The sequence below is a fragment of the Pseudophryne corroboree genome, chromosome 12 (genome assembly GCF_028390025.1).
Source record: "Pseudophryne corroboree isolate aPseCor3 chromosome 12, aPseCor3.hap2, whole genome shotgun sequence".
In the NCBI taxonomy this organism is placed as follows: domain Eukaryota; kingdom Metazoa; phylum Chordata; class Amphibia; order Anura; family Myobatrachidae; genus Pseudophryne; species Pseudophryne corroboree.
This window is the reverse complement of record NC_086455.1, coordinates 9,052,968-9,075,968: the sequence shown is the minus strand read 5'-3', so window position 1 is coordinate 9,075,968 and position 23,001 is coordinate 9,052,968. Positions and strand designations below refer to the sequence as shown.

The 23,001-nt window shown below is 48.8% G+C and overlaps 1 protein-coding gene across 1 annotated transcript in view; it reads right to left on the bottom strand.

Moving 5' to 3' along the window:
• Nucleotides 1–13,046, bottom strand: part of LOC134980209 (Fc receptor-like protein 2) — a 34,559-nt gene extending 21,513 nt beyond the window's left edge. Inside the window, exons 1-2 of the mRNA XM_063946913.1 lie at nt 12,964–13,046; nt 5,989–6,270 (exon numbers count right to left, since the gene is read on the bottom strand). Coding sequence (XP_063802983.1) covers nt 5,989–6,211 — 223 coding nt within the window. The 5' untranslated portion in view covers nt 6,212–6,270; nt 12,964–13,046. The remainder of the gene's footprint in view (nt 1–5,988; nt 6,271–12,963) is intronic.
• Nucleotides 13,047–23,001: the final 9,955 nt, after the last annotated feature.

Genomic DNA, 23,001 nt, shown 5'->3' with positions numbered 1-23,001 from the left:
ACGCGGGAGTGTCTGGAGAAACGGGGGAGTGGCTGGCCGAACGCTGGGAGTGTGTGTGACGTCAAACCAAGAACGAAACGGACTGAACTGATCGCTATTTGTAAGTGTCGAGCTACTCAGAAACTGCTAAGAAATTTCTATTCGCAATTCTGCTAAGCTAATATACACTCCCAGAGGGCGGCGGCTTAGCGTGTGCAATGCTGCTAAAAGCTGCTAGCGAGCGAACAACTCTGAATCACCCCCAATGACCCTCATTCCGAGTTGATTGCTCGCTAGCTACTTTTTGCAGCCGTGCAAACGCATAGTCACCACCCACCGGGGAGTGTATTTTCGTTTTGCAGGTGTGTGATTGCATGTGCAGCCGAGCGTGACGAAAACGTTTTTTGCAGTTTCAGAGTAGGTCTGAACTTACTCAGCCCTTGCAATCACTTCAGTCTTTTTGGTCCCGAAATTGACGTCAGACACCCGCCCTGCAAACGCCTAGACACGCCTGCGTTTTCCCTACCACTCCCAGAAAACGGTCAGTTAACACCCATAAACGCCTTCTTCTTGTCAATCTCCTTGCGAACGATTGTGTGAATGGAATAGTCGCTAGAAGCACTGCACAGCAATAATGCTGTTTGTACCCGTAAGATGCGCATGCACAGTAGTAACCTGATTGCTGCGCTACGAAAATTGGCAGCGTGCCATCAACTCGGAATGACCCCCAATAGCTTCTTAAACAAGCAGTAGAAAAATATATTGCATTTCCATCTGTTATTAACCAGATTTGAGGATGGCACACTGGGCCTAGTTCAGATCTGATGGCAGCAGCAAATTTGTTCGCTAATAGAATCTTACGGCAGATAAGAACCACTTGGCCCATCTAGTCTGCCCCTTTTTTTAACCATATTTTTATCTCTAACCTTATTTGATCCTTATTTCTTTGTAAGGATATCCTTATGTCTATCCCATGCATGTTTACATTGCTCTACTGTCTTAGCCTCTACCACCTCTGATGGAAGGCTATTCCACTTGTCCACTACCCTTTCTGTGAAGTAATTTTTCCTCACATTTCCCCTGAACCTCTTCCCTCCAGTCTCAGTGCATGTCCTCGTGTCCTATTACATCTCTTCATTTTGGAGAATATTTCCTCCTGGACTTTGTTAAGACCCTTGATATATTTGAAAGTTTCTATCATGTCCCCCCTTTCCCTTCTCTGCTCCAAACTATACATATTGAGATTTCTTAGTCTTTCTGGGTAATGGGCAGAACCATGTGCACTGCAGGGGTGGCAGATGTAACATGTGCAGAGAGAGTTAGACTTGGGTGGGTTATATTGTTTCTGTGCAGGGTGGATACTGGCTGCTTTATTTTTACACTGCAATTTAGATTTCAGTTTGAACACACCCCACCATGGCCGGACTGGCCATCTGGCACATGCCAGAAGGGCCGAAACGGTCACTCAGAGAGCCGGGAAGGCTGCACGCAGCACAGCCTCCGGCTCTCTGGTTCCGTGCCGGGCCATCTTTTCGTATGGGCTCAATGGGCACTTGTCCAAGGGCCCCAGGAGTGTAAGTGCCCCAGGCGGATAGCTGAGGGTCCCCTCTTTCCAGGGGTCCCAGATTTTTTAAAATCGGCCCTCGGGAACTGGAGATATCCGACTTGAAAGCAGTGGTCTCCATCCAAGCCTGTTAATTGCTCTTCCCAGCCAGATATCTCAGATTCGAGTTTCTCTGAGGGTATATCCAAAAAGCTGGGACTCTCTCCTTTTGGTGGACACTGGCAGCTTGTTTGTACTATGCCCAGAACCAGAGATATCAGCCTTCCAGCAGCTGCACCCTGCTCCAGCTCCACACGCCTAATATGCAGTTTTAGATTTTCGTTGGTGGATTGCTCTGGCACCTGACCTCTGATCCCCAAGTCCCCAGTACCTCCTGAAAGGTGTCCCCAGCAGGGCCGGTTCCGGGGCTTCTTGTGACCCGGGCGGCATTAGGGGGCGTGGCTTCATACAGGGGGCGTGGTCGGTTACGCCCCCCTGTACTGTAGTAGGATGTGCGGTGCGCGATGACGTCATCGCGCACGGCACAGCAAAGGTCCTCTCCACGAAGGGAACTAGACGTGTAGCGTCTAGTTTCCCTTCGTGGAGAGGACCTTTGCTGTGCGGTGCGCGATGACGTCAACACGCACCGCATATCGTTACAGTTAAGGTCCTCTCCAGGAAGGGAAACTAGACGCATAGTGTCTAGTTTCCGTTCCCTTCACAGCGTACAGCAGGGGGCACCACAGCAGCAGCAGATCTTGCCATGGTGCGGCGCCCTCCGGAAGGCGGCGCCCCGGCCAAAAGTCCTGCTTGCCCATGGCAAGATCCGCTACTGGTCCCCAGCACCTCCTGAAAGGTGTCCCCAGCACCTCCTGAAAGGTGTGACTCTCTAGTTTTTTTTATCCCATTTAAAGCTAAGAAATCTATTTTCAGGAACATGAGATATCTGCAATCAAGCAAGCTGCCCTCCCACCGGAAATGATAAATATTAAGCCCACTCCACTATCCACCCCTCCCCTACGTATTAAACACCCCCTACCACCCTGGAAGTCATGTACCAGGGCCCCTTCATTCAGCCCAATGCCCCTTCTACAGTTTAGCCCCATCTGTGCAGTAAAGGAGTTATTAGCAGAAATTACTGCTCCAGTCCTACATGCTGAGCAGAAGATAGAACACCCCCCTACCGCCCGCGGGATATCAAAGCTGCCACTGATAGCACCCCCCCACCCCTACCGCTGGAGGATGGGTAGGGGGCCCAGTGCATTGCTGTGCCCAGGGGCCTACACTGCTGTTAAGACGGGCCTGGTTCCATGGTCTCCATTGAAATGGAGGTGAGCCGTGAGTCCATGCCCCCGGAATCGCGGTGCATCCCGCCCCACCAGCAACCGTCGCCATGGTAATGGGGGCGTGCCACGAGTCCACGCCCCCATACGTTGTGCGGCGTGCCCCCCTGTGACGTGCACGCGCGTTCACAAATGCCAAGGCCGAATCAAGGCCCCAGTCCATCGCTGCACCCCACCCAAATCTAACTCTCTCTGCACATGTTACATCTGCCCCCCCTGCACTGCACATGGTTTTGCCCATTAGCTAACAAATTTGCTGCTGCGATAAGATCTGGATTAGGCCCACTGTTGTATCCACAGGGGAGAGGTAAAGCAGGGAGGAGTGGGGGATACTGACGCCCAAATGGATGCAAGTACCTGAATGTCAGAATCTGCAGAAGCGCATGTATGCACCTAATTGGGAAAGCGCACCCACAAAGTGGGGAAGAGTTCGGGACTGGGAGACTGGTGGGGCAAGGAGGTGGCGTGGGGCTGGCAGAGGGGCAACAGGTGGAAGGAGGGGGGCTAGGAGTGGAAACTAGTCTGGTCAGCCATAAGTATTTACATTTTATTTCTATTTTACTCACAATATGATGCAATTCTTCTACTTTTACATATTGAGGGAGACACTGGGGCTGATAGTATAGTGGTGTACACATTCACATGGCACTGGCCACACCCATAAAGCACTGGTCACACCCACACAGCACTGGCCACACCCACACATGACCACACCTCCTATGCTTCTCATAAGAGGCCTTTCATCATTTTCAGCCCAGGCCCATGTGGCCCTGTCAAAGTCGAAAAATATTGTAATACATATGCCTTGTACTAACCCCATGCACATGCCCGCTGCTCGTGCACTCAGTCCTCCATTCGTGCACATATCCGCAATTTGCGTAGGATCGCTCCGGTGATCATGCGCATGATATGGGTATTTACGGCGGAGTTTGTGAGCGCGTAGAGGGTTATTAGAACATTACATATTTAACCCAAATAGTGCACATTGTACACATAGCCCCCTGCACCACATCAGAAAGAAATAGCTGTTTAAAATGATAACAGAACAAAGGGATTCACCTTTACAGGATAGGAGGGGACAGAACAAGGTTACAAGGTGGTGTTTGGTATCCAGCTGTAGGGTATTTTAAGGGAAACATTCTGGTGTTGGTTTGAGGAAAATCGCATGTTCCTGAGGATAGTTAGATGCAGAAGCAGAATATAGGTTTAAACTTTATTTACTGTATATTATGTATGCGGGGGGAATCCAGAGGAGACCACCCACAAGAGTAGTTGAGAAAGACATAGCCCACCTTTTCAAATCAACCTATGACCTCTCCCGTAATGAAAAGGTACATCTCTGTGTCCAATAGACAAAGGGATTACAGTGACCATTGTATTGTTTTGGATGAAGTGAATAAAGAGAGCTTGCAGCAGGTTTGGACACACAAGACTCTGAACGCTATCTGTATGACCAGCGGAGGACCGACTCGGGTTGCACTTGCGAACATTCTCACGTATGTACATTCTCTGTAGCCATTATTCTGTTTAGATTTACTTGATAGCCTGTAGTGTATAAATTGTATTGTTTACCTTTTGGAACAAATCCACGGTGGCTTTAGAACCCTGTGGTTTCAACTACAAAACGGTGTTGTGCCTTCACTTTCCTGCAAAAGGATCTTAGAGTGTATTTATATGTATAAGGTGTATAGTATTGATAAGGTGTACGCACTGCGGATACTTTGTACCGTCAGCGCTACTTAAGGTTTACGGTATAACATCGTTGCAGTACTTTGCTGCTAAAGGTTTAAAGAGTAAGCATATCATCACATTGTATCATTAACAAGGTTTAAAGGTTATTAATTGTGTGCGCACGCTGTGTGCGCTTTGTACCCACAGTGCGGCATTTGTACGCTGAGTGCGTACACGGTACGGGACTCTGTGCGCAAATAGCGTACGAAGTACGTAGCGTGAGCTAGCGACCGCAGCAGCTCCATGGTAAAGGTGTGTTTAAAGGTATAGCTTTATGGTTTAAGATAATATCGACATTATCAGCCCTTAGTCCGGCCCTGCAGGCAAACAGCAGCCGGCTCCTGGAAGCTTCCAGCATACTTCTTATGTCTATACGAACATCACTAACTCCACCCCCACTACCCCGATATGCTGCCTTGTAATAACATCCTGCCAATCAAGAATGGTTTTACTCCTTATCCCCCAAACTATCCATCACCCAGAAGCCAATGCACTTATTGGCCTTTCCCGCTTATTGCATAGCCCTCAGTCATCTACATAATGCGTATCTGCCATATTTCACCATCTCCTAGCTCTATACTGGTCCTGGCTATGAAGGGGCAGCCATAATATGCTGTATCTGAAGCTTACCAATATAATAGCATGGCTTTGAGTAAATATGGCTGTTTGTTGTATGGGGGTGGCCATTTGCAAGGTTGGGAAATATATAGTCAACTTGTCTACTCTTCCCACAGGTTGCGGAAGACCCTTGATTTTCTCGCGGCAGTCTCCCACACCCATGAAAGAGTGGCCGCATCCCACCTTCTTCCCAGTGAAGTAGGCATGATGAGATTATACCTGGAATTCCAGCTCCGTATAGAGGGGGTGGGCCTAAATGTCACAAATTTGAGTCATTTAGCCCCTTCCCCACCCCCCTCCAAAAGTGTCCTGCAGTGTCTCCTCTCTGGGCTTCTCCTGGAGAGGAGACCATAAAAGTTGTAAAGTCTGATCTATAAATACGGGAGGAGGCCCAATGTGCAGTCTCCATCCGGGCCCCCTCCTCTCTAGCCAGCAACGCAGTGACTCCGAGCACTAGGGTCACTAGTAGACCATACCTCTGTCCCCGAGTATAGCGCGCATGCACAGGTCTCTGTGAAAATGGTGCAGAGGCCATTTTCCCAGTGATCTTCATACTGTACATGCGTGAAACACTGGGAAAATGTCCGCCGCACCATTTTCCTGGGGTTTTCTAGAGCACTGCTACTGCCGCCGACATGGACTCTGTAGTGGTAAGTATTGGGTGCAGGGTGTGCATTGTGGACCCCCCTTGGTCCCAGAGGCCCGTATACACAGCACACCTTGCAACCATTACTGATATGATACAGGTGTATAATCTCAGCATCTCAAACTCACCTTGTATCTGTATAGGTAACACGTCACTCCTCTTCCACACACTGCCGCTGCCAGTCCTCACATCACATGAATAGCTCCCAGAATGCTCCAGCTGCGCCGACACAACGCTGTACGTAGGGGATGCCCTGAATTTCTGCACATTCCTCCCATCTCTGTAGAATGCAAATTGCAGCTCTGTAGAAGCTCTGGCCGGGTGACGTGCTGTGTCACAGGTCAGGGTCATCTCATCGTCCTCTGTCACTGATGACCGATTAGTTCTTATTACTGGGGCATCAAACAGAGCTGAAAGAGAAGAGAATACAATCGCTGGGTATGGTGTGACGTGTGGCTCATTTACAGCCAGCAAGAACTCATGTGGTACTAACACAGACCTAGTGTTGTACTATTGGGTGTGTGCTGTGCACAGATACATATGTAACCTGCACATTGTATAATCTCCCCCGTCATACAGCCAGTGTGAGATAAGGGTGCAGCCCAGTGGTGGGATGGTTGGTTAGGTATGGTTCTGCGAACCGTTTGCTCACTAGCGCCGCCTGTCTGCCTGATCCACTGGCCTGGAGTGCAGAATCCGAATCCTGGGGGGCGCAACGGGTGCGGACGTCATGACGTCACGCAGCGCACGGACCGCCACCTCCCACAACGCCGCCTGCCCCTCCGGTCATTGCTGCCTGCCGCCCGCCCCATGCTGCTGCTAATCGCGGACCCGCGTGACGCTAATGCTAGCGGTTGCGGGCCGCACCACCGCCGGCACTGCACTGTCTGTGACTCTCTCCATGTCCCCAGTATGTACAATCATTATCCTACTCGCAGCGTGCGCCCGCCCCTGGCTGTTCTGTTATGTGCTGCGCCAGAGAGGAGGAGCAGTGCTGCTCTTCATAGTTCCTGTGTGTCTGACTGACTGACTGACTGAGTGACTGACTGAGTGACTGACTGAGTGACTGACTGAGTGACTGACTGAGTGACTGACTGACTGAGTGACTGACTGAGTGACTGACTGAGTGACTGACTGACTGAGTGACTGACTGACTGAGTGACTGACTGACTGAGTGACTGACTGACTGAGTGACTGACTGACTGAGTGACTGAGTGACTGACTGACTGACTGACTGACTGAGTGACTGACTGACTGAGTGACTGACTGATTGAGTGACTGACTGATTGAGTGACTGACTGATTGAGTGACTGACTGATTGAGTGACTGACTGATTGAGTGACTGACTGATTGAGTGACTGACTGATTGAGTGACTGACTGATTGAGTGACCACCTAGACCTAGTCATAAGTTCTGTTATCATATGAGTAAAAACACACTTACTAAACAGCAGCAGCCTCGGCCGTGTAATATGGAGCCTGTGTTGAGGGTAACAAGCAAATAATATTGTATAAAGTGCAGCAGGTCCTCCTCCTCCTCCTCCTGCTGCTGCACTTTATACAATATTGTATATACAATAAATACCATTTATTTACGGGCATGTAATAAAGAATGCACAGTTTAATAACGTATCAATACATTAACAGAAGAAATTATAGAATATTAGTCCGATGATGCTCGGATAAAAGCAAAGAAAATTACCAAACAAACAGCAATACGGAAATATCATCAATAACAGTTTGTCAGGTATTTGATATTTTAAAACTCTTTCTAATAACATAATCTAGCTTTGTGTACCTCTTTTATTGTTCTGTTTTGAGTATTAAATGCATGAATTATTAAACTATCCTTTCGGTTTATCTTTTGGTATACTTAAAATGGTCGTTAGGACATAGAACCTGTTGTTAATTTATTTGAATCCCACCACTGATGCCGTCCCTGTATGACACCCTCCTCGATGTACTGTCAGTAATAAACGTATGTGCAAACTTATCCAGTCCTTCTGCCAACCAATCAGAGGAGTCGAGATGGGAAAGGAAGGGGTGGCCGATACAAATGATCCCGGACTATTCCTCCGTAAGGGTCCGATAGTGCTGTGCCTACACCCCCACCCCTCAGACAATAAACTGTAGAAAATTGTGCCAGTGGGATTGCGGCTGTTTTGAGATGTAGGACCTCACTACCTTTTTCATGCAGCTGTAGCAGGACGCCCCATCAGGTCCCGGCGCCCCTAGGCAGCTGCCTAAAGCTGCCTAGTGGAAGCTCCGGCCCTGATCTCATCTCAATTCGACTTTAAAAAAAAAGTCGAATTGAGAGGAGACCTGTGAGCGGAGGAGAGGGTGGAGACCAGCAGGGACAGCCGTAGGCAGACGGGGGAGAGTAGCGCTGGAGAAGGATTTCTCACAACCACCAGAACTCACGGCAGTGTCCACCTGGCTCCAGCAAGCGTGACCTCACTTGCTGGAGCCAGGTGGACGCTGCCGTGAGCGGCGCGGCTGTGACACATCCTGCTGTAGCGCTGCTCTCCCCTGTCTGCCCGCACCTCTTCCCCGTCTCCTCCTGTAAGGTCCCTCATCTCAGTCCGACATTTTTTTATGTTGGACTGAGATGGTAGGAGACGGGGCCAAATCCTGTCGAATTTGGCCACGTTCCCCTCAAAAGTATGTGAATTGGCAGCTATCCCGCCGATTCACGTAGTATTAGACAAGTCAAATTCCACGACTTGTCAAATAAAAATGCTGGGGAATGAATAGGTGGAATCACAATTCGACCTTAAAAAGTCGAAAACTGCCGTCTTACCGACAGATGGCAGCTTTCGACCCTAACTGAATATACCCCTTAAAGACAGAATATTGTGGCAGCTGTCTTTTATTTTATGTAGCAGGTGCGGTATCCCTTATAGTACACCAGCAGGGGTATATATAGGGGTCCGAGCACCCCTGGCAAAGTAGGGACTAGCACCCAACCCACCCCAATATCTGAAATGCGGAAGGCATGTGTGCTGAAAAAGGCACGTGGTCTTGTAGCTGGGAGCTGTAGTTTATATATTACGGCGCGGTGCAGGACACAGGCTCCAGTAATCAGCGGCTGATGTCTGCTGTGCTAGTCTCCAGGCCCTGCCCCAGAGGGAACACAGATGCTGCCTCTACTATGTGATTCTGCCCCCTGGCCACAAGTGGCACTGCCATGCAGCATCCCTCGTCTGCTGGCGCCCCTGGTGAGTGCCATCCTGGCCAAGTGGTAGATATAGCATAAAAAGTGCAGTTGTAGCAGGGACTTCTCCAGTCTTCCTCCTCTGAGTAGACCCTCGCCTGCAGCAATTAATTGAGGGTACGGCTATACCTCCCAAATATAGTGGGTGGTGACCATGGGTCTACCATCACATTTCTTCCACAATGTCTGCATCAGCTCTCCCTGAAAATGATCACTTCTCTGGTGACTCCTAACCAGCTAAAGGTGTCCACATGCTTAGCATTCGTGGATGAGGGGTCAAAAATGCCCCTCTACCCCATCTGACTGGTTTTGGGTAGATCACCCACCATGACCACTATTGTAATGGATCACTAATGATTGAGGTAGGCTAAAAGGACAGTTCTTTTTCAACTGCTGGATTTAAGACATGGCAAGCTAATCCTATGAGACTGGAAGCCACAATTCCATGGATGGTCATCATAGCCTCAAACACTTCTAGCTGAGTAATCGAATTCCTGTGGGTCAACCTGCTGACATGGCATCCAAGCCAGGATCCAGTGCTCCCTCCTCGGTCACTTGTGCTTCAATGGTTATCAGACAGACACTTTCAGTACGGACTACATTTTGCAAGCCCTTTCACAGGCAGCAAGGAACATCCCCCCAGAACCATGCCCAAGAGCAGTTAACTGCAGACCTGGGGGTCCCTCGTCATTCCTCGCTGTAGTGGGAAACACGCTGTTCCATCAGCCCTCTCCAGGTCTCTGTGGAGCAGAAGCATGGTCTCTGCCAGCAAATTCTTGGGAGGAGCCTCTTGTACTGTGACTGCGCTTGGTGCCTGTCCGATACACCACCTATGCACTAGTGCTTGTGCCTCATATACAGTCCCCCGCATCCCCATCTGTCAGTGCTCAGTACTAACACCGCTGCCAGCAAGTTTTAGGATAACAGATTTACGTCTAGCCTTCTTTCTAGGGCTTCATTCATGTTTGCACGCAATGCTGTTGTTCAGGATTATCGTCAGACTGCGGTCGCAACACACATGCGTCAAGGTGCTGCTGCGATTTCATGGAAAAGTGATTGACAGGAAGTGACCATTAACGGGGAAGTGGTTGCGTTGTGGCCATTTTCAGGGCATGTATCTGTTGTCAGCTGCCGGCTCGTACATGCAAAAACATGGCGTCTGTGCCGCTACTGCTGCATAGCCATAGACCTACCCTTTGCCTCAAGGTTCCTCATTCTTGCGTATAGGCTGCGAGTGTCCACAGCTGCGAATTAGTTTGCGATGGCTCCGGTAAGAGTCTCTCATCTCTGCCGGGCGGCAGCTAACATTAGCAGTATTATTATCATCACTATGTATTTACAGGATGCCACATAGTTCTGCAGCACTGTACAAAACAATGATATACAACAGGTGAAACAAAGGAACAATATTGTTACTACTACATGTCTAGTATGTGCTCTCATATTACAATCGCTCTGGCTGAACATAACAGAGAGTCCTGAGTGATATACTAATGGAAAATGATAAAAGCACAAATCATGACAATGTGACAGAAGCTAGAATTCTGTAGAACTCTGTATGATAAGGTACCAGCCAATCAGCTTCTGCCGTGTCACAGGATGTTTTTAAAATATGTCAGGAGCTGATTTTGGTGCTTTAGCTGTGATAAATCGCCTCACCTTATCACCCTTATCAGCTGTCATACTTTATCACACAAAGCCACCCAAATATCTGGCTGGTAGAAAACGTCAAATGAGTTACATGGGTGTAGCAGTAGGTGTGGGAACAGGGAGTGGGAAAGTTCCCTCCCTCCCCCCCCGTCCCAAATGTTTGAGAGGCACCAAAGTACTAGGCGAGTGTCAGGGTAGAGATAATCCCCCTTCCTTTATTTATATGGCGCCACAATGGGTTCCGCAGCGCCCAATTACAGAATACATAAACAAATAATCAAACAGGAAAACAGCAACTTACAGTTGGATGACAGTATAGGACAAGTACAGGGTAAATACACATAGTTACATCAGCAGATGACACTGGAATAAGTATCAGGTGGCAGAAGACTGCTGGATGTGGTGCAGTTGAAGATTATTAAAAAAAGGTTAAGCACATGAGGGAAGAGGGCCCTGCTCGTGAGAGCTTACATTCTAAAGGGGAGGGGTAGACAGACAGGGGTGACACAGACGTGGTACATAGAGAGCGTAGAACAGAGGGTTAGGATGAGATTTGGCTGGGTTTGGTGAAGAAGTGGGTCTTGAGAGCTTGTTTGAAGTTTTGTAGAGAGGTGGAGAGTCTGAGGGGGAGAGGTAGGGAATTCCAGAGAAGTGGTGCAGCACGTGAAAAATCTTGGAGGTAGGAGTGGGAGGAAGTAATCCGTAGACAGGAGAGACGGCGTGCATTAGCAGAGTGAAGAGGACGGGTGGGAGAGTAAAGGGAGATAAGGTAAGAGATGTAGATGGGAGAGGAGTGGGTGAGGGCTTTGTGAGAGAGTGTGAGAAGCGTATGACTAGTTACTGTAGGACCAGCCCTGTGCATTACTCTCCTCCAACTTCACATTACTCCTCGCTTCCACCTTGGTCCTTTCCTGCCCCCCTTCCTCGTGGCAACCCCAAATAGAGGCAACAAAAAGTCCTTTAAAACCCAAATAATAAATGTGCCCCTTATTGTGGTCTATCCAGGGCTCCAAAAGCTTATAATAACGCTGCTACTCCCTCATCCACGCTTACCGCATTACGTTGCTGATAGAGCTTTATCAAAAGCGCATTTTGCTTCGGATGGGAACGGGTGATATAAGGCCACGCGGGTGAATCTCTGTGTGACTTGAATCGAAGGGGCAATATGCCATGTTATAATTATACAATTGTCAGTTCAATATACTAAACTAAGTGGTTTTATTATAGAAAAATCAGGATTCACAATAGGGGTGATTTTTGCAGACGCGTCTGTGTGTACATCTCCCGCTGAAGTTGTGTCTATGCAAATGACTAGAATAAGCCCCTCCCTGGAGTACAGCCATGAGTCTACGTGTGCAAGGGCAGAGACCCCACTTTGTGCATCTTTAGATGCAGAAATCCCGCTGTTTTTCTTACACATTTTTTTTTTCTTGTTCAATTGAAAAAAAAGGATCTGACCAGCTGCAGGAAAAAGTAAAGAGAAGTTTTACGAAGGTCTAATAAAAATATATCTACATATATAAAAATATCACAGCCATAAATACAAGTGAAGAAAACCAAGGGGGTTCCTGCGCACAGAGCCTAATAGACAACCCTAAAGGTGGAATAATAGAGGTATTATATTAGCGCTGCCCTAGCCACTGAGTCGCACTGCTCCCTACTCTACCAGCAGTGTAGGGTCCAAGCCCAACGTGTTACTGCTTTTGGCGGCACACAAAGCGGCTTATTTATTAATGATTGCGATTCGGTCCTGATAGAGTCAGGGCACCATATTGATATATGATATGACGTCATTAAAGGTTATTCAAATGCAGAAAAGCTGAAGTAAGGTGACCTAGAAACTGGACACATCCAGATTAAGTCAGAAAGGAATAGTTTCCAGCAAACAAGAGAGTGCGCCCTATAAGTTTGGTTAAAATGTCTTTGACCTTGCATTATATCTATAGAAAGTCTCCTGCACATGTGCAGAACAGTTCCTTAGTTGATCGCAAGCAGTCCCCATTCTAATGTTCAGGGGGCAGTGCGGGGATGTCTGGCGTTTCCGCAAACAGGGGTGTGTTGCCCCCATTTTCCAGGACTGGCAAGGCCAGTGTCTGCGTCTCTGGATGCATATTTCCTGACCTCACAAGACGCCCGCAAAGGCCAGCCTGAGCAAGCTTAGACAGCTACTTATGTATGCTTTCAGGGCTGTGTTTGATGTACCGAGTTTGCCCTACGGTGTGTCAGTGCAACGCACTCACCTTCTACGTGAAGAGAGACCGCGCTAGTCTTCCGCACGCTGCCGGAGGAATTTCTCACTACACAGGTATAATTCCCAGAATCCTCCAGCTGAGCTGATGGAACGATGTATGTAGCCGATGGTCCGAACTCCTGCACTTTCCTCTCATCTCTGTAGATTGCAAACTGCACTTGTGGGGTCGCTGTACCTGGGTCATGTCTTCTCTTACAGGTCAGCGTCACCTTATCACCCTCTATGACTGATGACGCACTCTCTCTTATCGGTGGAGTAGCAGACGTGGCTGAAAGAGAGGATAATACATATAATGAGTATGGTATGGGCAGGCAAATCCTACACAGAGGATTGTGGGTATTATTCAAAGCAGCACGCAGTCCACACGCGATGCAGATGGTCACAAAGTTTTTATAACTGCACATGCGCTAAAATTACTGAAAACTCGTAGGGCGCATGCATTACACAGAGCGGACCGGCGGCTTGAAATGCTGGCAAGAAAGGTCCGTTCAGTGGACGTATTATAGAAGTGTCAGTGCCCGTTAGAACACGCCCCTCCCACAGCTACCTCTCTGCACCTGTTACATCTGCCCCCCCCCCCCCCAGCTCTAGAAAAGGAAAAAGGTTCATATTAAAAATAAAAAAAAAACTTGACTAAACACAAGGAGATATGGGGCCCGATTCCGAGTCGCACTTACGTCAACACACGTTTGTTTTTATGGGACAAGTGTATGTTGTGTGTTGTATGTTGTGGCGGCGGATGGAGTAACACTGGGCGGTGCAGCCTTCAGCTAGAAGGCAGACTCCCTTTGTCATAAGGTAGGATACCTGGCTGCCACGGTAGTCCGCACTTGTGGGCGCTTTCTGGGGCATATTCAGAGATGACCCCAATAGCACATCCCGGACCAGTGAATCTGCATTAAAAGACGCACTGGTTACGGCATGCCTCAAAATCTGTGCCCCCATTTTCAAGATCGCTTCCCAATGCCGCCCTGAGACGGCCGCAGCATGCCAAACATGGGGGCACTGTGAGCGAATTCCCAGAACAGGAACCCCAGTGCGGCTACTGCGCAGATCTCACCCCATCCAGTTTGTGTACATCGCTGAATGAGAGTCAGAAATAGGCCCCTAATGTACAGTATAAGCTACAGACCAGCTCCGGCTATAACACATCCAATATTATTCCAATGAAGTAATTGGGGATAAAACAGGGAATTATGTAAGGCACAACGTACACGTATGGTAAATGCTGATGACTGCCCAATCTTATTATGAGACTGCAATATACAGAAATCTGCAAAGTGTAAATCTATTTCTTCATTAAATACGATGTAATGAAAAAAATGTAACGTCGTCTAAGAGGGGCAAATCCATATTTAAACAATTCCAGGGCACAATGGCTATTCCCCATTAAAAGACAAATGACCTTTTTGTTCACATAAAACTTACAACATTACGCACTACGGAGGATCTTAAAATGAAATACGGGGATTGCAGATATTTTGTGTAGTTTAAAAGACCACTGGGAAAAACCATGTGTACTGCAGGTGCGGCAGCTGTAACATCTGCAGGAGAGTAAGATTTGGGTGGGTTATATTGTTTCTGTGCAGGGTAAACACTGGCAGCTTTGGCATGCAGCCCACAAATGTTAGACAGCTTTAGTTTTACACTGCAGTTTAAATTTCAGTTTTAACACCCCTCACCCAAATGTAACACTCTTTGCACGTTACATCTGCCCCACCTGCAGCGCTGCATAGTTTTACCCAATTGCTTGCTGTTTTGCTTTACTTACAAATATGAATCAGGCGCTATATACTGAACTAATAACCGGGAAAAGAGTGTGGTGGCCATTTTCCAGGGGTTTTGCTCATGTGCAGTAGGAAAATGGCCACCATACTGTTTCCCCAGAGACCTGAACATACGGACTAGACTGACACAGTGCTAGGGTCTCCTAGTGACCCTAGCACTCTGAGTCTGCTGCCCTGCCGGATACAGAGGAGGCGGCCCAAGCAGAGACTGCACACGGGCCATCTCCTCTCTTAATGTGCTTCTGACCAGGGCCGTCTTTTCATATGGGCTCAATGGGCAGTTGTCCAAGGGCCCCAGGAGTATAAGGGCCCTAGGCTGATAGTTGAGGGTCCCCTTTTTCCAGGGGTACCAGATTTTTCATAATCGGCGTTGGGGAAGCAGAGATGTCCGACTTCAAAACAGTGGTCCCCATCCGAGCCTGTTAATTGCTCTTCCCAGCCAGATATCTCAGGTTCTGTCTGACAGAGTTTTCTGAGGGTATCCACCAAAAGCCGGGACTCTCCCCTTTCACTGGACACTGGCATCTTGTCTCTACTGTGCCCAGAACCAGAGATATCAGCCTTCCAGCAGCTAGTCCCTGGTCCACACTCCTGTATGCTTTTATATATTCGTTGGTAGCTTGTTCTGGCTCCTGAACTCTGATCCCCAAGTTCCCAGTACCTCCTGAAAGGTGTCCCCAGTACTTTCAGAAAGGTGTCCCCAGTACCTCCAGAACGGTGTCCCCAGTACCTCCAGAACGGTGTCCCCAGTACCTCCTGAAAGGTGTCCCCAGTAACTCCTGAAAGGTGTCCCCAGTAACTCCTGAAAGGTGTCCCCAGTACCTCCTGAAAGGTGTCCCCAGTACCTCCTGGGAGGTGTCCCCAGTACCTCCTGGGAGGTCCCCAGTACCTCCTGAAAGGTGTCCCCAGTACCTCCTGAAAGGTGAGCTCTGTAGTTTTTTATCCCATTGAAAGCTAAGAAATCTATTTCCAGGGGTGGTCTTCAGTTTGCCGGCTGTCGGGATCCCGGCGCCGGAATCCCGACAGCCGGCATACCGACACTATATCTCCCTCTTGGGGGTCCACGACCCCCCCTGGAGGGAGAATAAATAGCGTGGTGCCCGCAGCGTGGCGAGCGCAGCGAGCCCGCAAGGGGCTCATTTGCGCTCGCCACAGTTGGTATGCCGGCGGTCGGGATTCCGGCGCTGGTATGCTGGTCGCCTGAGACCGGCCGCCGGCATACCATACTACACCCTTTCCAGGAACTGGAGATAATCTGCAGTCAAGCAAGCTGCCCTCCCACCGGAAAATGATGATTATTAAGATCACTCTACTCCTCTGTGTGTTAAACACCCCCTACCTACCTCCCTTCACATACCGGGCCCCTTCATTCAGCCCCTGGCCCCCTTCTACAGATTAGTGTTCTCCCTCCCGCCCCATCTTCCACCATCTGTGCAGTAAAGGAGTAATTAGTAGAAATTACTGCACCAGGTCCTACATGCTGAGCGGAAGATAGAACACCCCCTACCCCCAGCGGTACACCAAATCTGCCGCTGATAGCACCTCCACCCCTACAGCTGGAGGATGTAAAGGGGGCCAAAGTGCACTGCTATGCCCAGGGGCCTACACTGCTGACTGTGGGCACAGAACATATGCATTCATCCTAGCCGCCTCCCTGGCATAGCCCAGGAATGCCCAGCACTGTTCCAGTACATCTCCGATACTGTGCGACTCAATCACAACAGCTGCGCTATGCGTACACCCAGTAACGCAGATGCCGCAGGAGTCTGTAGGGATTTTCCTGCACGCGGCATAACACAACAACTCTTCATTGCACAAACATCAGCATCGTGCGTGACTCAGGCTTGTAATGGAATCTAAATATTACAGATCAAACTTACCTAAATTTAGCCCTCAAACAATAATCCAGTCATTTCCAGCGTATTGCTTGTATTCTTGCTGCAGCACTTAAATAGACTGTTCTAGTCCTTCAATATGTATGTAGCCACTGTTACCAGTGCCATTCCGAGGACAAACAGTTCTCCATTGCTTAGACCATATTCCTCCCACGTCATAAACCCGGAAGTCAGAACTTCGCTGGGACAGTTTGAGGTGTTTCCGCGAGCATCAGATCGGATCCTCCAGATTGAAAGTGCTGCACATTCAATCAGGTCCGACCCGGGGGCATGGCTGGGATCGCCCAAGATACATCGGATGCTGTCCTTTTGCGTCCAATGTATCTTGGGCGATCCTGCCCCCTGGGAGGTTGACGGGGTGATCGCCTGCGATCGCCTCCGACATGCGGTCGGAAAAGTGTATGGAGCACTTAACTGCCGGAGGGGCTGTACACTGCGGTCCAAATACACAGATCACATTCACACTGAGGATAATTTGGGTTTTATACGGAAAGACTTTGGGGGTAATTCTGAGTTGATCTCAGCAGCAAATTTGTTAGCAGTTGGGCAAAACCATGTGCACTGCAGGTGGGGCAGATATAACATGTGCAGAGAGAGTTAGATTTGGGGGGGGGGGGCAGATATAACATGTGCAGAGAGAGTTAGATTTGGGTGGGAAGTGTTCAAACTGAAATCTAAATTGCAGTGTAGAGATAAAGCAGCCAGTATTTACCCTGCACAGAAACAAAATAACCCACCCAAATCTAACTCTCTGCACATGTTACATCTGCCTCCCCTGCACTGCACATGGTTTTGCCCAACTGCTAACAAATGTGCTGCTGCGATCAACTCAGAATTACCCCCCTTGTTACCATGGGACACCATTATTTAGGCATATAGTCTGACGCAATTTGTTATCATATAACGGACGATTTTTCGCTGGGTTTCTGTAATGTAATCTGATTGTGTTCTCGGGAGATAATTCCTCCACAGATCTCTGCTCCTGATAAATGACAGTTTTCAGTTCACGTTTCCTCTTAATTTCACTATCACATAATTGTTTGAAGTCTTCTAGAGATATTGGGCGTGATTCAGAGGCAGCAGCGTCTACTGGCGCTCGCCCATCTGCGACAAAGCCCTTCCCTGGCATACATCTGTGCGTCTCAATGTGCCAAGACTGAGACGCCCTGTGGCAGGGGGTGTATCTCCGTCTGCACACGGCCTCCTATGGCTGCGGCTGTGCATCTGGGAACGCAGCCGCTGTCCCTGACACGCCCCCAACACTCCCATACCACGCCATCTGAACGAACCAGTTGTGTGTGCACTACTGGCCCCTCCCATCCCTCGCACTGTCCAAATGGGTGGCTCAGAGCTTGCAAAGTCTGTTGCACGCTAGTACACAAGGGGAGGGCAGACAATAGAATTTGCATATTATTGCAGCTGCGAATATAAGGAAAAAATTATTGTACTGCACTACGTACACCTCTAAGTCAGGCCCTGCGCTGTTACACTAGTGCCAGGAGGGCCAGTGGCCAGTCCGGATGCCTGAAAGCCTGGACGGATGGCATGCAGAAAGACGGGGAGCGCCGTGAGGCCACACCCCATGCATTGTGACCACACCCACAACGAGGCATGGTCACATCCCTTTTCCATATGCCTATGGATTCCTCAGTATAACTAAAACACCTGAAATCCAGGGGAAAATGTTTTTGTTATAAACTGCTTCATGCAGTCGTAACCATGGGCAACAGCTAGTTTTTAATATTTTCCAATAAATATATTCTGTGAGCCCGGAGCCGATAGCATCATAATGGTGAGTATTGGGGTGAGGGTTAGAGTCCGGTGTAAAAGTTAGGGTTAGGCACCATAGGGGGGTTAGTAGTTGCCGTCACCCCATTATTTTAGCCCTAGCTGTCACCCCAGGCGGGATAGGGTAGGGGGCAGGGAAGGGGTAAATTACTTACCCCGCCCCCGTCGGCATTTCAAAAGTCGGAATGCGGTGGTCGGTCACGTGACCGCCGGCATCCCGAGCTATCGGTATCCCATACCCAACATATCAATACATTTAAGCGTGCAGCCCCCATCAGGGGACCCCATTTTCTGCAAGCCCTACTGTGTCACTCCGAATTATACACGACAATTGCTCGATAGCTCCCAGCACTGGCGGTTGGGTGAGACAGTCACCAAGTACACCTGCACTAAAGCACCTGGTAACCAGCTGACACAGGGTAAACATGTCACCAGGGGGCATGAGGAGATGTGATCACAAAAAGATTAAAAAAAATAAACAAAAGGCATTAGCCCCTGCACTCACCTCATTCCTAGACGTGGGGTGCCTGTGGTAGGTGACCATATTGTTGAAATAAAAATTATTATGGCGAGTGCAGCGCCGCTGTGATTTCTACTTAAACCACCCCTCCCAACATTTTGAATCCCTGAAGAGGGAGCGGTCACGCACCAAAGGTGCTTGTTTCCGAAAAAGGGGTTGTGGTTTATGTAAAAGGAGGCGTTGCTTCACAGCAATGCTGAACCTGTTAGCCACACACCCCATTTTCAGTAATTCAGGGGGCATGTCCAGCGCTCTATGAGCTGATGGCATACCCCCAGTCCCTCTGTCACCCATGAATAGACAGGTAGTGACAGGAGGCCTCCCAACTGCCCCACCCCAATCCACCATGGGACACTGCGGCCCGCAGGTGGGACAGTCCCAAAAAGACAGGACTGTCCCGCGAAAATTGAGACAGTTTGGAGGTATGCTTAAACAATGTGGACACACACTATACGCACCTCACATCTAAGGGTGGTAAGTGGGGTGACAATGATCCGCACTCTCAATCAGGTCCGCAGTATATGCCATATACTGTACATACTGCATACTACACCAGTATACTAACTAAGGCTTGGGGGTCTATTCATGAAGCAGTGAAAAGTGTGGAGAAGTGAGCCATGGCATCCAATCAACTGCTCCGTACAATTATATAGTATGCAAATTATACGTTACGTCAATGCTGATTGGTTGCCATAGGCAACTTCTCCACAGGCTCACTTCTCCACACTTTTCACTGCTTCATGAAAGACCCCTTGGAGAGAGTTAAAGTACCAACCATTTTTCAAACACAGCCTGTAACATGGCAGTGAGGAGCTGATTGGCTGGTACTTTACCTCTCTCCAAGGCTTTGTACACAGGCCCCTGATTTTTCACATGCATGAGAGCAGCAGATAATGGGAATCGCATTCAGAGCCAGACACGGTCACATTCCGTGTACATACGTGAAAACCAGCCCAGCAACCATGTTACACATAGTGAGAATTCCGCAGAATAACCCCGTATATCTGATCAACACAATATCACAGCCAGAGTATTACATGTATGAATACAGCACGTCCTCATATAATATACACCTACATATAAACATGCATACAGACACTTCACATTGCAGACACAGTCATGGTTTATATCCATAGTCACGTACTCACCTGATCCTCCGTTACTCAGGGCTGAAATACAGAATGCACAATTTTATATATGAGAGAACTATATAGCGAATTCCATCTTCTTCTCTGTTATGTTTCACATGTAATCTGCGTAAGAAATCTTCCCACAGGCTGAGTGTGAGGTGGAAACACAGCAGGGAACAGAGCACCTGGGTAACGGCGTGCTGCATTGCAGGTGAGGGGGGTGTGGCAGGTGCAGAGGTAACGGAGGGGCGAGTCCTACTCAGAGCTAAACTGCAGTGTAATATTATAGTCTGTATCCAGCTTATTAGTGAGTATCCAGTTTAAGACTGCGTGGGCTACATGCAGAAGCAGACAGTATTTACCCTGCATGCATATGTAATGAATGTATTTGCCCCCTGCGGTGCAGCAGGGTTGGCTCAGGTGCCCAGTTACAGTACTGTGTTTGCTTTGGACCCAAATCAGACACATTATCATTACAGTGAAAAAGAAAATTCTTATTTCCTGTTTGTAAATCTGCTTTCCGGCTTTCCTTGATCAAGCACTTAATTGTATTTATTGTGTAATCATATTACTGTTGATCAGTTACTATCATTATTATTTAATTCCAAACCAGAATTTGGAATTTCATGACAGGTAACAACCATACAGCGGCCATGTTATTCCTAATAGAACCTGAGTGATCCACGTACTTTCCTTTCCTGTACTGCAGCACCTGCGGCTCTCCAGCCACCAGTCACACCATACCCTCCCACCGATCAGCTGGTAAAGATGCTGGAACTTGTAGTTTCACAACAGCTGGAGAGCAACAGGTTGGCCAGGACTGGTCTACTGTATAGGTTCTCAACTTGGTCCTCAGGACCCCAAACAGCGCATGTTTTCCAGCTCTCCTCACAGAATCTCATGTAAAATAATTACTGCCATCTGTGGCTCTTTTAAAATGTGTCAGTGAGTAATGAGTACACCTGTACCCCTGCTAGGAGACCTGGGAAATGTGTCAGTGAGTAATGAGTACACCTGTGCACCTGCTAGGTGACCTGGGAAATGTGTCAGTGAGTAATGAGTACACCTGTGCTCCTGCTAGGTGACCTGGGAAATGTGTCAGTGAGGTAATGAGTACACCTGTGCACCTGCTGGGTGAGCTGGGAAATGTGTCAGTGAGTAATGAGTACACCTGTGCTCCTGCTGGGTGACCTGGGAAACGTGTCAGTGAGTAATGAGTACACCTGTGCTCCTGCTAGGTGACCTGGGAAATGTGTCAGTGAGGTAATGAGTACACCTGTGCACCTGCTGGGTGAGCTGGGAAATGTGTCAGTGAGTAATGATTACACCTGTGCTCCTGCTGGGTGAGCTGGGAAATGTGCCAGTGAGTAATGAGTACACCTGTGCTCCTGCTGGGTGACCTGGGAAATGTGTCAGTGAGTAATGAGTACACCTGCGCACCTGCTGGGTGACCTGGGAAATGTGTCAGTGAGTAATGAGTACACCTGTGCTCCTGCTGGGTGACCTGGGAAATGTGTCAGTGAGTAATGAGTACACCTGTACCCATGCTAGGTGACCTGGGAAACGTGTCAGTGAGTAATGAGTACACCTGTGCATCTGCTGGGGCACCTGGGAAATGTGTCAGTGAGTAATGAGTACACCTGCGCACCTGCTGGGTGACCTGGGAAATGTGTCAGTGAGTAATGAGTACACCTGTGCTCCTGCTGGGTGACCTGGGAAATGTGTCAGTGAGTAATGAGTACACCTGTGCTCCTGCTAGGTGACCTGGGAAATGTGTCAGTGAGGTAATGAGTACACCTGTGCACCTGATAGGTGACCTGGGAAATGTGTCAGTGAGTAATGAGTACACCTGTGCACCTGCTGGGTGACCTGGGAAATGTGTCAGTGAGTAATAAGTACACCTGTGCTCCTGCTAGGTGACCTGGGAAACATGTCAGTGAGGTAATGAGTACACCCGTGCACCTGCTGGGTGAGCTGGGAAATGTGTCAGTGAGTAAGGAATACACCTGTGCACCTGCTAGGTGACCTGGGAAACGTGTCAGTGAGTAATGAGTACACCTGCACACCTGCTGGGTGACCTGGGAAATGTGTCAGTGAGTAATGAGTACACCTGTGCATCTGCTGGGTGACCTTGGAAATGTGTCAGTGAGTAATGAGTACACCTGTGTTCCTGCTGGGTGACCTGGGATATGCGTCAGTGAGTAATGAGTACACCTGTGCACCTGCTGGGGGACCTGAGAAACAGGAGCGTTTAGGGTCCTGAGGACTGAGGGCCTAATTCAGATCTGATCGCAGCAGCAAATTTGTTAGCTAATGGGCAATAGCATGTTGTACTGCAGGTGGGGCAGATGTAACAGAGAGAATTAAGGGTCCTACACATATTAAGATCCACCGCCGAGCTGCCCGACGGCGGATACGGCCGACGGGCAACCCGATCGTCCATATTGGCCTGCATGCACAGCCGACGGAGCACCAGCAATGAACGAGCGCGGGGCCGCGAATCGTTCATCGCTGATGACTCCACAATCAAAGATATGAACGTTATCTCGTTCAATAATAAGCAAGATCGTTCATATCTTTGAAGATTGTCGCCCAGTGTGTAGGGCCTATTAGATTTGGGTGAGGTGTGTTCCAACTGAAATCTAAATTGCAGTGTAGAAATAAATCAGCCAGTAATTTACCCTGCACAGAAACAATATAACCCTCCCAAATCTAACTCTCTCTGCACATGTTACATCTGCCCCCCCCCCCCCCCCCCCCCCTGCACAATTTCAGGGACGTGCGGTGAGCTAAAAAGCTAAGGAGGCACTAGCTAGCACCAGAGCCAGATTTACATATAAAATATGAGCCAAGGGGTACATGTGCGCATTATACACAGGTGCAGTAGTATAAACTCCTGGAAATTTG